This window comes from Pseudopodoces humilis, chromosome 16, assembly GCF_049639895.1.
Source record: "Pseudopodoces humilis isolate 2021_Gansu_Grassland_sample_001 chromosome 16, ASM4963989v1, whole genome shotgun sequence".
Lineage (NCBI taxonomy): Eukaryota > Metazoa > Chordata > Aves > Passeriformes > Paridae > Pseudopodoces > Pseudopodoces humilis.
Window position 1 is genome coordinate 5,435,608 of NC_142215.1, and position 16,760 is coordinate 5,452,367.

The window sequence follows — 16,760 nt, forward strand, 5'->3', positions numbered from 1 at the left end:
AATCTAACTCAAATGGAAAATGTCAGCTGTTTGCTACTGGATGAATTTGACTTTAATTTGTTCGGCTGAAGTCTTTTTGAATTGTGTTCATAAAACTTTGTGTATCTTTGGTACCTATATTTGACAGAGATTTTCCTACATTAAAGGCATTGAATTTTTATTCTTTGGTGATTTTTTCCCACTTCTGCTTTTTTCCCAATACATGAGATACTAAACATTTCTTGGAAGTTGCCAAATAACTTGGCTTAAAGCCACGGTATCATTTGATTCTTCCCTGTTACATTGCACTAGCCAAGCAGGACTACACTGGCTCAGCACAGGACAGAAACTCTCCAAAAAAAACCCAAAAAAACAACAAAAACCCTGTACAGGAATTGCTGTTGATACAGTTTTGTCTCTGATTTTCTTTTGAATCAGTTACCAGACCTGAAAATAGTAGTGAATTAGGTTTTATCTGTTGTGGAGATGTAAACTTTTATTCAGACAATGGAGAAGACTCCAAGGCTCTTTCCAGTCAAGTGCTATGACACAATAATTCACATGTCTGCTCTTGAAACTCTACAGTTATTATCAGAAACGGAAAAAAAAATAAGAAATAGAACTGGTCAACAACCAGACAACTTTAACTGAGTTGCATGCAGCTTGTCTATACCTTCTTACTGGCAGACCAAAGATGCTCCAGTGATGCAATTTTAAAACAATCCTTCCTCAGCCTGACAGACCCCAGAGCTGACAGGACACAGGCTGAACTCCGTGTCCAAGATGGCACAAATCCGAGAAGGCATTTATCCACTGAAGAGCTCGTGCCAAAGGGACAGAGCACTGCTATCTTTTACAGCCCTCCATGCTGGTATGTGAGGAGGGCAGAGGGGGAAAGGAAGGGGGAGCTGGCAATTAAGCGCTGTCATTTAAGACAGATAGTCTAGGTGGAGGGAGTTAATCTGCTCTTGGGTTTTTGAACTAAGTGTCTGTGTATTTATAATTTGTAAACAGTTCATCTCTTCGAGGGTGTGTTACAATTCCCAGAAGCACGGTCTGTTATGTCTAACAGGCAGCAGAACCCAGAAGGGCTCTGTGTGTGAGTATTTTGATACAGCAGGATGACAGGAAACAGAAACAGTGACCTCGTACACCACAACCCAACTAGCAGATTTCAACTTTGGGAGCTCTTGTATTAGGGAGGAAAAAAAAATACACAGACTTCTTTTTAAAGTAGAGTTGTCTGTTTAAATGTTGACATTGCCATGAGATAGTGTCATAAAATTACATTTTTCTTACACTCCCCAGAGAGCACTGGCCACCCTCAGACTTGGAAAAGAGACTTAGAATAACTTAATGTACTTAAAGATGCAAGTCATGAGAGTGCAAGCATGGCCCATCACTGCACAGGGCTACACACAAGGCACAGTAAAGACATCAAGGCAATTCTGCACAGCACTGGACATGGGACAAATGCAGGGGCTGGAAATTGTCTCTTCTGGCAATTCTGTGTGAGAATTCCATAGACCCCTAACAATTAGAATGAATTATGAATTATTACTGTAATTTTGGAATTGTAAAGTGCTCATGAGAAAGCCTGCTGAGGGTGTCTGCTGTGAGAGGCTTTAGCCAGGGCTACCAGCCCTCTGTGTCAGAGAGTCCTGGAGAAATGGAGAGAGGCAGCTCCCATTACAAAATGGTAGGGCCAAACCAGCAGCAGCTCCACACTGACTCTCAGGAGTTTAACCAAACCTGCACACTCAGAAGAGCAAACCAAGAAAGGGAATGACAGTGAAGCTGTTTGGGGGGAGGCAAAAACCCAAAGTCATTAAATCCATATTGAAATGACCCAGTTGTATTTGTAGAGAGAGCCAAAGTCACTGGAGTTAAATGCAGGGTAAATGTAACCTAGAATATTTTAGCATTGCAGCAATGAATCCATTGCATGTCGCAGGAAACAGAGGATTTGATACCTATTTAATACATTCTTACTTCTCTTTTCCCACCTCAGCACTTGTAAGGGAAAAACAGGATTATTAAAATAGAAAAAAAGTAAATGGGATTCTTCCAGTGAATAAGATACACCTTTAGGCATCACACAAATAATACATACAGGTGTTCAGAACCAGGTACCCACTAAATAGAAATTATTTACTTTTACAGATATGCAGCATTCTTTTGAAAAAGATGCAACTTTCATCTGGCAACTTCTGATGAGTTTCAGATATTGGTCCATTCAGTTGACACATTTTACCATGTGAAGAGTAAATTATAAATGAGAACATTTAAACAACTATTGTGTGTTGCAAGAAACCTGTAATTCAGCTGGATTGCCTAAACTTCACTTTATAACTTTGACGGATTTCTGGTTGCTCATTAAAATATAACCACAGCAGAAGAGCAAGTTAAATTGAAATAACTATTCCCATCAATTAGTCTGCTGAGCTTCAATCCTAGGGTCTGTCACTGAGAAGAGTTAAGGTGAACTTGCTAGCTGCATTATTGATTTACTTCTTAATGATCAACAATTTCACTGTAGCATTTTTAAAACATAGAATATTCAAGAAGAGTCTTATTAACTTAGTATGCAATTTGAAAGTTTCACATCCCCTCATGAACATTTTCTTCCTAACAGCTAATGTTCCTTTGCATGCTGTTGCTCGTTAAATAATTCCTCACCTTTTAGCTTTAAAGTATTTATAGATTATCAGATCCTCCTTCACTTACTTATGTTTTTTCAAGCTGTATACATTAAGTTCTCTTAATCTTTCTTCATATGTCATGCCCTCTAATCCTTTTATCATTTGTCACTGCGGTTTGATAAACTTGGAAAAAAATCCAATGAATTTTTCACAGTGAGAAGAATGAGTAAGTATGTTCCAATAAAATAAAAACCAGGCCTTGCCAATTCCAGTTCTTTCCACATTTCAGCTGCTGAACTAAAACTGTTTTTTTTCCCAGGCTCTGAGAGAAATGTTGAGAAAACTCTAACCAGCCCTCCACAAATCACACCAATTCTGGCCTACTGAAGTGGAAATGCCAAATGGTTTGGGGAAAGCCATTAGTAGGGAACGTCATCCAGCACTCCAACCAGCAGTGAGGGGGGACTGTACATCCTTGTGTGCATCTTTGCAGCTCCCTGACCCACACACACCCCTGCAGGGGCACACACATGAACATGTGCCCACTACAGGGTCAGGCACAGCCTGGGGCTGCTCAGAGTCACTTGGTTCTGGTTCAGGTCTCGCCCAGGTACCACCGCTGTGCAGTGTTTCACAAACCAACCCCTTCCTACCTTCAAACTTGACAAGCAGCAAACTGCAGACAACTGTTTTCCCAGTCAGTACAGATAATAACTGAAGATTTATGGAGAGATTATTTGTTTGTGTTCTCCCACCTTCCCTCTGATTCTAGCCAACACAATCAAGAGATACGCTTACCTTGTCATCTTCATCCTCATCTTCATCCAAACCCATAAGCTCCTGCAGAAGCAGATGTCCACATTACAAAACACAACACTTATTTTTTAGTGATAGGCAATGTTCAAAAAGCTTATGATACTCCCACAACGTTTCACTATACAATTTTCTCCCACTTCTATTGAAAGTCATTAAAAAACCCCACCACTTTCTCCTTTCCAAAGCAGTGCTTTATATTCAAGGACCTTTCTTTTTTGTGGTATTCTGAACAACGCATGCAATACCCTATAAAAATTTTAAGTCTAAATAAAGCATTAGTGGCTGTGTCCAGTAATCTGAAGGCAACAGGCTTTCAAACACATTGCCAACTTTTACTATCTGTAAACAGCTTTGTTCTCAGTCTTGCAAATGAACCAACTGGTACGTCAAGGCTGAGGACTCTACTCAACTTGTTCCATCCCCACTGCCACAATGACTGCTCCCTCCCTTTAGGGCCATTACTGAAACATCAGACTTTAGACATTAGTATGAACATAATCAATCTCACAAAGAATCACAGGCAGATTTCCATGCAGCATTATTTCCTCCTTTTAGCTTCTGTGCTGACAGGTAGGACAGAAAACAAAAGACTTGGCAAAGGCTTGGAATTAGGAGCACTTGGCTTTCAATTCAGGTATTTAATAAACTGAGCCTTCAACAGGGACCTTCAGGTTTTTTCTTGGTTATTTAATATCTACATTTGAATATGTGTACTACAAGTTTAAATACAGCAAACATGCAAAGAATGTGAAGAATCACAATAAAAAGATGTTTTGGATTTAGGGTTTCTTAGGGGGTTGGGTGTTTCTCTTTGGGGTTTTCTAATTTTCCCCTGAAAAGCAGTTGTACTGGGAGTTCAGATACCCAGATTTATTCTTTGGCCCTCTGGAATACCCTGAACAGCTGAATTAACACTGATCATGGTTTAAATTTCTATAGAAGCTCCCCATCTGTAAAACATAAAGCATTTTACTAATATTCACGAATTTAGCCTCCTGGCAAGTGGATCAGGAGTACAAGGTTAATTCTGTTATTCACATTTTATAGCACAGAAATCAGAATTTGAGGTTCACTTTTGCAAAGACTCTTGCTTGCATTCCTCTGTATACACAAAATGTGTGTGCTGGCACACAAAAACCAAAGGCAGTGAATATCCAGCCAAGGCCTGAAGAAGCAAAAAATAAATAAATGACTGTGTAAAAAGCATTGGTATTTTGTAGAAAACCTTTTCTCATCTGCAGGACAGATGTGACTGGGACTAGCACCTGATTGTCTATTTTTGACCTACAGATGGTTGGAATCATAGACACACATAAAAAAGGAATCAGGTAATATTAAAGGCACCTTGACTACTTGTTCCATATGATCCCAATCCTGCAAAGCACTTTGGCAGACGTGTGATTTTGCTTATGCAAAATGCACCCCTGAATTTCATGGCATGGCACTGCTTACAGAATGTGTGACAGGAAAAGAGCCAAATTCCTGATGGACCTTTCTTTCGTATTACCACAATTAGCTGTATTTTTAGAAATAGCCTTTTTGCAGTGTCCACCTAAATGATGCTCTGCTCAGTTTTTCTGTCTTATGTGAGACTCTCCTCACCTGAACATGCAAGAAACTCACCACAGGATGAGAGAAGGGGATGGAAGGCACTCTCTGTGTATTTTTTTCTGGATAAGTTATTATTGTTATTATTTACTGCCTTTTGTATTAAAAACAAAAACATGTGTTTGCCTGGGATTCTCCCACATGGGAAGTTCTGCTTTTCTTGATGAAATCAAGTCATCACTGAAGACACACAGTGTCTTTCTGCATTATTCTGGACTTGGCTGAAACTGGGGAAAGGCATTTCTTTTACCATGTTTTCAAATTAAGCCTCCCCTGGTCTGGATAATGCAACTTCTCCTGTTTTCTAAGAATATTTCCACTTGAGAGTGGATGAAAACTAAACTAGGAGCAAATTTTCACAATAAAACTAATAAACCAGCCATTGACTTTTTTAATTCTAGGATATTAAGCCTTTATGTAAAATCTACTTGACTCATTCAGGTGAAGATATTCTTCATGGCTACCAATGAAAATTGTCTCTTCGTTAGAAGGAATCATCAAAAGTTAGAAGGAAGCTATCCTTTGATTTCCATTTCATTACTGTATTTTTTTCACTTTTTAAAACAGAATATTATGGACATTCATGAACTTACTCTCCTTTCTAGCTTTAATTACCATTGCTATGGAAGTAAAGACAGTGGTCAACATCAAACAGCATTTCATATCCCAACAGTAGCACTTTTTCACACTTGGTTATTTCTGTATTCAAAGCTTCTGTACTCTTGATTATTTCTCTATTTAAAACTTTCTTTCTCCCAAGTAAAAAAAACCAAAGGCTAAATTTCTGGGGGGAAAAAAAACATTTGTCTTTCAAGAGCTGGGAGTGGGAAGGAGGAATAAAAGCTTCTTAAGACCTCAGATCACAGGACAAGCTTTAAAAGAACGACATTCTCTTTTGGATTCTATTGACTTTCCTCTTCTGTGAAACATGAATCATTAGTGTGTTGCAAAATGTAATGGCAGGAGGGGAATGGCATTTAGGAACTTGCTGCTTTGCAAACCTTTCTTAATTCAACTTAAAAACGTTTGTAGTTATTTAGTAAGTGAAATCTTCCTCCTACACACTCTCATCTTCTTCTCCTACTCTGAGTGGTTTATTGCTTTAATTGAATAATGAAAATTGAGATAATTGAGGTTTCTTTTCAGCAACTTTGAAACAGAAGTGCTGTTTAGCTACACAACAGCAAAATGCCATTCAGACGCAAGACACTTTGCTCAGGGGCAAACTGGGGCTACAGAAATCTTACTGCCATTCTACTTGCCTGGGCATCCTGGGCATTATTGACCTTCCCTGTTGTGACGAGGGAGAAATTGTATGCAAAGAGCACCAGCAAAGCCAGGGGCACCATGTACAGCTCCACGGTCCAGACGGTGACCACAAATACCTGGGAGAACACATACAAGTTTTGAAAGAAAAAGACATGTAACAAAGGCTGCCAGTCATTTTCACTCTGCACATTCATCCTTGAATCTCTGCTAATCTCATTCAGATTATTAATTATTTTGGCAATGAAATCTGCTCCCTCTGTTCTGTGTGAGTTCATTAGGCTGCTGCTCGCTGGGTTCTGCTCCCCTGAACCTGGGGCAGGAGAAGGCCATGAGCATGAGGTCAGTCCAAAGGCTTTCTCCACTCCTTCCTGGGACCCCTCCAGCCTTTTGTCCTTAGTGCTGGAGTACAACAGATGCACTTGGAGAGGTAAACCTGCTCCACTTGATCAAACCCTAATGCCAGCAAATCTTTCCCAGGCTAGGGAAGAGCATTTTTCTCTTGTGCAACAGGAGCCACGGAGCTCCCTTGTCACTCCACAGGGGATGATCAGCAAATGCATCTTCACCATCAATCCACCTATATTCTTGGCCCAGCAGCACAGAGAAAGGACTGTCACCTTGCAGGAGGCAAGGCCTTAGGCTGCACATGATGCATTATTTTGGAAAGGGATCCAGTCAGCCTAGTCTCCGTTCTCATACTCTTGCCATTTGTCAGCACAGCATATTCTGATTTCACTGGTTCTTTGGAGTCTCTTTTCCTAAAAACCAGTATTAGTCTGTGTGTTTGGACTGGTATCTGACAAAACCCACTAGCAGCAAAACCAGAAGCCAAACTGGAATGGCAAAACACACAAATAACATGATGGGAATCTAAAAAGCACATAGGATTAAAAAAAAAATGTTACAAGCCAAACTGCAATCCTATCTTACAAGTACCAACAACACCTGCAAACTTGGAGAGGTTGGCAATGCAAAGTTAATAAACTAAATCCAGAACTGCCATAAAATGTATGTTGTGATCCCATTTCCTTTTCTACTACATACATAGTGTTTCCAGAAGAACTGCCTAATGCTGGTAGCAACTTGAAGCTATTTTAAGCAATCTCCTTCAAAGACATGGCACAAACACATTTTTCTGATTTTTCCGATTTTTCCTCCTCCAGAAGAGGTTGGTTTGATCAGAAACAACAATCACATTTTTAGAATAATACAGGTAAGTGGAAATGAGTCAGATCCAGTAAAAGTATCTCCAACAACAAAGGGAAAACTCTATGGGTGATGAGGAAGCTAAACTTCCACCTCCTCTCATCCTTGGCCTGTCAAATAGTACATATAAAGACAATGCTGGCAGTTGTAGAATGGGAATTTTTATGGCAATGTATATTGTGTTATGGACCTGAAAGTGTAACCACATTGTACCAAAGAAGCACTTCCCATTGCATTCAGCAGTGTGAGAAATTACACCCTCACAAAACAGCAGCTGTTTTAACTTTTTAAACAAAAAGACTTGTCTGACAGACAAATGGCAAGTTAATACCTACCATGGGCCAAACATAAACCAGGAAACAATGCCTGTATGCATAACCTTGCCCAAACAGCACTTGCATTTTCTGGAGTGTACCTGATTTCATGTTAGCTGTTGCTATGCAAGGAATTAGACTGTCATCCTGTTCTTGGCATTTGTTGGCCAGTAAAGCAATCTCTGAGATATATTCATTTATAAAATGGGCTGACATCCAGGCAATATATCCTCATGCTATTGATTTGCAGCACAGGAATGTGGAAGACGATTTGGTTTTGAGGTTTTTTTTTTTCCCTTTTTGATCCTGTTTTTCAACATACTAAAAAATTAGAAGTGATAATGATTCACACAGCCACATTTAGTATGTAAGCAAGGCAACAGAAACACATGAATCCAGGCCAAGAATTGGTACTTGTCTTACAGGAGTCTTGCATAACTTTAGCTAATAAAGCCTTCAATAATTTTGATATTCCCAGTTAAAACATCTCCCATAAATGAAAATTTCTAACCTGAACAAGTTCCTCTGAAGCTATTCCAACTCCCTTGGATGACTATATGCTTGTCTTTTAAGACAAAGTGAAGGTGATAACAGCTTCTGTCCTACCCTAAATGTCACTCCAAAGAACAAGGACCTGTTATTGCACATAAATCCACAGGTATCTTTCTCAGGTACACACAGATTAAAAAAAAAGACATACATATAAATATACATCTGATTCTTATGTAAATTCCTTTAATATAAATTCTTATTTCCAGATATTAATTCAAAACATTTGCTGTAGCCCATGGGAAGGGGTTGCCTTTGCACCACCTCCCTGGGCTACAAGCAAACTCAGCCTTCTCCTGATGCAGCAAAAAGGCCCCAGCAGCAGCCAGCCAGGCAAAGTCCTACAAGGAGTCAATGAAGCTCTTGAAGAACCTCTCTTCATTCACTCAAGTGCAGGACTTGACCCAATTTTAGTGCATCTGTCACCATCCTATGTGAACATCACCCTGCTCGGCTGCAAGTGCAACACAACCTTGCAATCACAGGTCACTCAGGCAAGTTAAGAAACCAAGACCTTGGTGATTTTAGATCTTACAGTACATTTTGTGTATTATTAAGTTGCAGACCTCAAACAAAACTTCAAACCTAATTACAAAATCTCACTGTAGGCTCAATGGGTAGCTGAGGCATGCTGTCTCTTCCTTTCTAATGCTGACTGGTTAATCAGCTGCTGAGTTATATCTCAGACAGTGAAGCTTTGATAGAGCTCCCACATCTCCTTAACAAGAGCTGCTTTGCTGCTGTTGCCACAGTACAGGGAACTTTCATTACTGTGACACGACACAGACACAAGACAAATTGATTTAGCTATTCAGAAATTATTTAGCCTCGGAGGTATGGGAAATGATTGCTGTGAACATACAGTACATAATTAAAGTTCAGAGTGTGTTTATAGAGCGAATAGAAATATTTCTGTTGTTCTAACAGCCTTTTGAGTAGTTCTGCAGCATCAGTTTTCAAAGCAGATCCCAAGCAGGCCCATGTCCTGTTTTATCAGCTTTCAGGCAGCTCCCTGACACTGACCACAGCACCAGCAGTCCTGTGACACAGATCCCACTCTCCAAATGACAAGGTCCTTAATCACGCATGCTTTTACTCTCTCCTCATAAAGTAATACTTTGTGCCTGGGAGAAGGTCTTGAATGATGCTCCCTAAATTACTTTATCAATTTTTTTTTGCCAAAACTCAAGAATGCTTCAGCTGCTGATGTAAATAACGGCTAATGCAAGGAAGAGTATCTTCCTGATTTCTTGTCATCCCCAGTCTGCCTTTTGCCTAATAGATAAACTAGCAAGGGAATCCATTAGCAGGTTCAGATCACTTTCCCAGTGCCACAGAAGTCAGAAAGCCACAAACCATGGCCCTGATTCAAATGATCCAGTTTCAACAAACCATTTCTTTTTTCAATGTTTCTCGTTAGACAAAGTTCTGTCAGACATAATCTGTTACATAATTGATACTTTTTCTGCTGGACTTCACACTGTGAATGGGAAAAGTTAAAAGCACAGCAGCCAATTTCTAAACTAAGAGTTAATGTAGTAGAAGCGAGTTTTCTACAGTACTCCTTTTAATGCAATTTGAGAGTATAAAAGCCTATTATAGAAGTGAGCACTTTAATTCACAGCATTCTAAAACAATGATCAAAATAGAAACAGGAATGAGATAGACCTATGTAGAGGGAAAGGAAAAAAAAAAAAAGAGCTCTTGAAACTAATATTTAGACTAGAGCTCTACCTAAAAGACAACAGCAATATCACAGCCTTGGAGAAAGGACCACTTGATTTCAGCTGATTAATGTGTTGCTATTTCAAAGGGCCTAATAACTACAAGTTAAAGCTCTGGAGGTTTGGAAGCTGTTTCATCTGAAAATCATTGAAGAGGGGTCCAACTGTTCCTGTCAAGAAGCATGGAGTTTGAACAACCATGAGAGTGGCCCTTTTGACAGCAGTACAAAAGATGAGAGAAGGCAGCCTCAACTGAAAGTAAAAACAAACCCTTAGAAACACGTTTCAAATCTGGTTTTTCTGCCGCTCTGGTTCCAATTTAGCATCTGACTATTAAGACCAGATTTTAGACGGGTGTCTACTAAAATATGCCCATAAAACATTTGTCACCAGCAAACCCACAGTCATGGGATAGAACAGTTTTAAGAGGCTTAGAAACCTAGCGTAAGATAGGATTTTCTGCGTCATTTTTCTACACAGTAATTACAATTTTTCTAAGTGTAAAATTAACAGGTTCTTTTTGACCTGGCAAGCCTTTGAGGTGCAGAGAGGGATGCTGTGCTGTGTGACAGAATAACTCTTGAACAACACCAGTGATGGGAGGAGAGTGTTACATTCCATCAGATGGAAGAAATAAAAGTGAAAGGAGATTAAATGCATGCAAGGAACCTATGGTAAAAAGTTATTTTCTTGGCCAGTGTAGGCTCCAATGCTAATGAAATGCCTCATCAGCAGAGCTGTGAAAAATATTGTTTGAAGCTCCAAGTTTCAAAAGCCACAATTTAACTGAACTCTAAACTTCCAACAGCTTCATCAAAAGTTTCCTTGAGATTTATAAACACATTCTGTGTAACTCGTGAAGGCAGGAGAAAAACTCAGGCTGATACTGCTGTGAACCTCCAAGTTTTGTTTTGAACTAAACTAAACTAAAACAAATCAGTGCATTTAATTTGGGACAAAAAGATGTGCTCTCCCTTATTCACAGGGGAGAGGAATTCTGTATTTTTAATTTATTTCTGGGCTACACAAGTTTCAAGTTACCATGTATGCATTCAAATGAACTCTAAAAAAAAGAGAAAATTTTGAGAATAAATATTCAGGGATGAATTCTCTATTTTGGGGGGGGTTTCTAAGCTTTAAGTCCCTCTGCTCCAAACAAAATACAGGATATTAGACAATAATATAAGATACTGGCTCCCCAAAAGGGCACTCGAATCCCTTGGAGGCAATAAGCCTGTCGACAACAAATTATTTCTGACAGATACTTATTCCTGCCCTTAGACAGGGAGAGGACAAGAGTAGAGGAGAGAATGAACACACTCACAGAGAGCAGTACATTTGTGCATATGTGCATATATAGCTATGCATATGGAGCCATCTCTTCCAGATATGGGCAATATGGATGCAGGAACACAGCAGTGCTGAGCCTTCACTGACAAAAATCAGGATGCCTGGGGAGGGCCCAGACTGATGGGAGTGCAGCAATGAGGCTTGTGCTCTTGGGTTGGCTTTCCATGGAATAGTGAGAGAATTAAAAAAAAATAAGCCATTAAAAATAAATCAAATTATCTTAATACCCCCCCTATAACCTCAAAGCACAGTAAAAAAAAAAAAAAAAAAAAGGTTGAGAAAACCATGTAGCATGTATTTCCCACTAAAGATCCTCTTCCAAAGATGCATTCCAGAGTCGTTGTGACTGATCCTCTCCTTCCCACATCCACCTGATGCTCCCTCACCTCAGAGCCTGCTCTCATTGCACTTCACAGCCAGGAAGCTGGAGCTCAAGGAGGGTCAGCTCTGAGCAGAGTCTCTCCCTCATTGCAATGCAGTAATGGAGAACGTGGCAGGAAGAGAAATTATACTTAAATAAACCAGCACTGGCAGAAGAAACCTATTTACTTTAGATTCAATTTGTTTTTTGTGTCCCCGGCAGAAGAACGCAGAGCATCTCAACGGCGGCGCGGAACGTGCGCTGTATTGAACGGCAACGACCAAAATCAAAAATGACCTGAAGGAATAGAAGGCTTTAAATATTTATGCCACATTACAAATTATCTCTGCATTGCTCCACACACCAGTGTACAACTTACTAATTTTTTAAGGGTGTACCACAAGGCAAAAAGCTCTTTGAAGCCAAGTGTAAGCATAACCAGAATCCAAAAACAAAAGAAATCCACCTAAGCATCCCAAAAGCCAAACCAAAGAATCAAAATGTGCGCCAAAAAACCCTCAGTCTGCCTAACGTGACTGCACAGAACGAGAAGTAGAAATAAAGGAGATGTTTGCACAAGTTGTTACCATGTGCAACAACCTAATGGGTTTTTTCCTCAGGTAATGCTTTGGATTACAAACAACAGGCCATGTTTGCCCAACCCAGTTTTCTGCACAGGCTAAATGACACGAAGCCATGTCCTGCTGCCATATCCACATCCCAACTCTTCTTTTCCCAGCTGCATCTTGCTGAGTGAATGGCCCAGGATGAGGCTCAAGGGGGGAAAGGGGGCCCCAACTTGTTGGGAGGTACCCAACTTGTTCTTGACAATTTACATCGTGTGAGGATTCGAGAAGAAAAAGGAATAAAAGAATAAAACCTGTGGTGGATGGGAACTGTGATCAGCATGGTTGCAATTTTACCAAATATTCAAAAGCAAAAGAAAAAAAAAAAAACAATGTTCCCCACTCCCAACAAAAAAAAAAAGATATGCAAAACCAACAAAAATAGTCCCAAAAACATGTGAAAAAACTCATACTGTTTAAGTCAATATGTGTTAGGGCCTTTTTTGTCATTGCCTGATTTAGACTCTTCAGGGGGATCTCATTTTCTCTGCTGCTGGTAGGAAGTAGAGACTCATTTGTGTTTTAAATGAAAGCTGTGATTCATGTGCAATCACAGGACTCTTAAGAAATAGTGCTTTAAGAAGAAGCATGTTCTGCAAAAGTCGCAGAGGAATCAGAAGAGCTGACAATATTGCAATCTGTTCTCCACCATCCTCTTGGGACACTGCCGTCGGAAGCTCCATCAGGGAAGGTTGGGATGCTACACTCAAGACTGCAAACACTTACAAAATGTCCCCACTCTGAGCCTGAATTACTGTTGTCATTAACACGTTCAATGGATTTATCCCCTACTCATAACAATGCCTGGAATCAGAAAGAGATAACAGCAAAACAAAAGCGAAGCTAATTAAAAAGTGACGGTCTTCTTTTATTCTGATTATTTTCTTTATGTTAATGAGGTTACCCAGCCTAGAAAAGTGGAACCAAGATCCATGGGTTTATTTCTGTAATGAGGAAGTCAGGGAAGAGGCACTCAGTCTAAATTTATTTCACGGAACTTATCACTTGTAAAGTCTGCTTGTGAGTTAAGATTTCTATATTGCATTCCAGCTATTTGACAATTACCTGGCACATTGGTCAGTGTGGATGATAATTTCCAACACGAAGGGGTGCCACCTCTGCCCTCTAAAATACGTGCATTTAACCCCCAAAGCAAATGCCCACGAGTCCAGTGGGTGCCCCTGCCCAATTTTCCTGTGGCTCCTACTTTATCCCTAATCCCTAAAAGAGGTTAAAACAGAATCAGCTACAACACGAGTTTTGGGTTCTATATTTATGTACGTACAACAGTTTTAGAGTAAAAGATTTCAAATCCTTTTAGGCGGCAGACACTGAAGAAATAGCTGTTTGCCAACATGCTGACTGGTCTAATTTTTCTCTCATGCTTTTATCTAACGTATTTTACATTTCCTGTGCCAAGTAAAATACAGTTAAGACCCTCAAGCAATAAAGCTTAAAATCAGAAAAAAAAAAAAAGAGGAAAAAAAAAAAGAAAAATTACAGCAGTTTTCTATGTTTGGGGGTAATCCTCTGGGGATGGGCCAGGGGAATAAATCTGCATGCTATTTATTTCTAAAGGGGTTACTATCACAGACCAAGGTGACTGGAGAAGATCCCAAAACAAAGAGGGGGTGACATGCAAGAAAAAAAAAAAGCATCTGTTGTTTTACATTGTAGATAAATTAAATGCTAATTTTTTAATTCTAATGTTTTGGTTTGTTTTTCAGCAGGGTCATAGCTCTGGAATTATTCCCATACACAAAGTTATAATCTGTTTGCAGGGAAGACAGGCATTATGCAAGTTAAAAACCTGATCTTAAAGTAAATAATTCTTCCAAAAAGCATCAGAAAAAAAAAATATTTGTGCTATTTAAAGAAAGCAAAAAGTGTAGGCAAATTTTAGTTATTCTGGATAAGGTGAACACCTTAAAAGTGTCATGGAAAAAATTATCATTAGCTAAGGTGATAAATGTCCACTTATTTGGAGATGTATTTGTTAACATTTTGAGAAACATTAGCAGCAAGGGACAGATGGTGACGTAATTGTTCAGCAGTGGAAGGAGTGGTGGTGGAAGTGCTCTTAAATTTGGGCTCCCAACTGGGTTCCAATTGGTAACAAATGGGAGTCTTAAATGATATGTTTAAACCACTTTAATGACTCCTCCTTCACGTTCATAATATAAATTAGAGCTGAATAAGGGGAAAAGAGCTCTCTAATAAAGGAAACATGTTAAATTAGATTGTGTTCAATGAGAATCACACATAAGGTTACTTCCCTGACATTTTCATCTATGGCACAAGGGGAAAAAGAAAAAATCAAAAAACAGGTTTGTAGAACGTGGCAGTAAACCCAGTCAAAAGAGGAATAGATGATCGTAACACCATTGGTACAAGACTGCCTGGTACCCTCTTTTCCAAAACCTCCAGTCCTAAAAAAAAACATTTCTAGACTGAAACAGAGCAAAGGAACAACAACAAAAAAAAAATTTAAAAAATATCCCAAACCAACAAACCAGTAAATCACAACCACAAACCCAGAAAAGCACCTCTAAAGTACATATAAAGCAGTGAGATTATATCCTTTCAGACAAAGAATCCCAGATTATTTATTCTCTGTCCTTAAACTGGGATTCCCCAACACAGCCCCGTGCCAGAGCCCAGGAAGTCTCTTCATCTTCCTGGGATAGATTTCCCACAGCAAAGAGCAGAAATGCAGTTCATAACTGAGCCCCAGCCCTGACACACACCCAGGACACCAGGAGCAGTGTGACTGCACAACACTTAAACAATTCCAGCAGGTTCATAATCTGCAGTGTGACAAAATTGCTGCATTACAGAACAAATGCATGAAGCTGACTGAGGCTCACTGTAATTATACCCTGGATATGTTACCATTGTAAGCTAACAGCAGTGACACACAAAAACACCCCCTGTATATTGACAGCATGACTATGTAATAGAGATTTTCTACTAGCAGACCTGTAGCAGGTTGCTTTTTAAAACACAGAAAAATCTTTTTTAACAAAAAATAAAAAAAAAATAAATAAAAATTGCAAGACTCCCACAATTTCAGGCAGCTGTTCAGGTAAAACTAAAGCGAGAAGATTGTTTATTTTAATAAAGCTGTTATATGTGCAACTCCAAATTAGGAATGGCAGGAGACTGGGGGATGCCTAAACCATCACCACCTGTTTGCCCTGAAAATCAATTAAAGTCACACTATCACAGCAATCCCTTCCTAGCTAATAAAAGTTATACAGCTTCAACATGCAGCTTTAGGTGCTTTGTGGGAATGTGCCTGAAATCTAAATCCTGAGTCTCACATTACTTCAACACTAAACACAACTCTGAACCACTGTAAAACTTGCTTTTTTGGGGTTAGAGAAGGTGTTAAGAGAAAAGAGATCCCAAAATGCTGTTTTGATGCAGTGGATTGAACTAATAATCAGTAAATTCTAACGATTCAGCCAAGAACATTATATAGAGTTTGAAGTAGGAGAAAACTGAAGTCCTTTATGACACATGCCTGTTCAACATATTCTGTGCTGCAGAACAGATCCAACTTTACAAGTTGAAAGCAAGGGCAGTAGAGACATCCCAAGTGTTTTAGTAATTAAACGAATATGCATAATGAACCATATGCCCAAAGGGCCTGTTCTTCATGTGGGCCAGATTTTTGTTTGAATTTTTAATTTTTATATACAGATGAAACATTTCATGTAATATAGCAACAGTGCAAAGGAACATGCTATGCAGGAAGGGAAGGAGGAACTACCCATCTGAGAACGATCAGAATACACTTGATGAATTCTGCTCCTCAATTTCCGATTCAGAGCCAAGAGGGCTTTAAAAAAAAAAAAAAAGAAAAGAAAGAAAGAAAAAATCCTTTTCTCCTTTGAACAGCTGTATTACTCATCTGCTCAGAGTCTAGAAAAGAGGCATTGAATATATGTATATTTATATAGGTCATATTTATACGTTTAAGTGTGAAATGGATTCGATACACCAACACATTTAGATGCTGCAAGACTAGCAAAAACACAGACACTATCAAATTGAAAAGCTTCTGATCCACCAGAAAAAATAACTACAGGATGGCTCTCTGGTCGGCAGGACCTGTCACGTCGTGTGAGCTGCAGTGAAACAGGACCCACTCACATCTGTCTGTGAAACAGGAACAGGCATTTTGAAAAAGATGGGTCAAATTCCACTCTTGTTTCAGTCATGCTGCCCTTCTGTGAACGTGAGGATACCACAGCCTTGTTGCAGAAATATTGAACCTCCCAAGTTCTCCTGGGGTGGAGCCGTGCTTCTCC

The 16,760-nt window shown here is 39.4% G+C and overlaps 1 protein-coding gene across 4 annotated transcripts in view; it reads right to left on the reverse strand.

Annotated features, from left to right (window-relative positions):
- Window positions 1-16,760, reverse strand: part of MCTP2 (multiple C2 and transmembrane domain containing 2) — a 117,659-nt gene that overhangs the window by 16,476 nt on the left and 84,423 nt on the right. For all 4 annotated transcript variants that reach the window (XM_014251359.2, XM_088063114.1, XM_088063113.1 and 1 more), the window contains 2 exons: window positions 6,308-6,430; window positions 3,420-3,461 (listed from right to left, as the gene is read on the reverse strand). In XM_014251359.2, coding sequence (XP_014106834.1) covers window positions 3,420-3,461; window positions 6,308-6,430 — 165 coding nt within the window. The remainder of the gene's footprint in view (window positions 1-3,419; window positions 3,462-6,307; window positions 6,431-16,760) is intronic.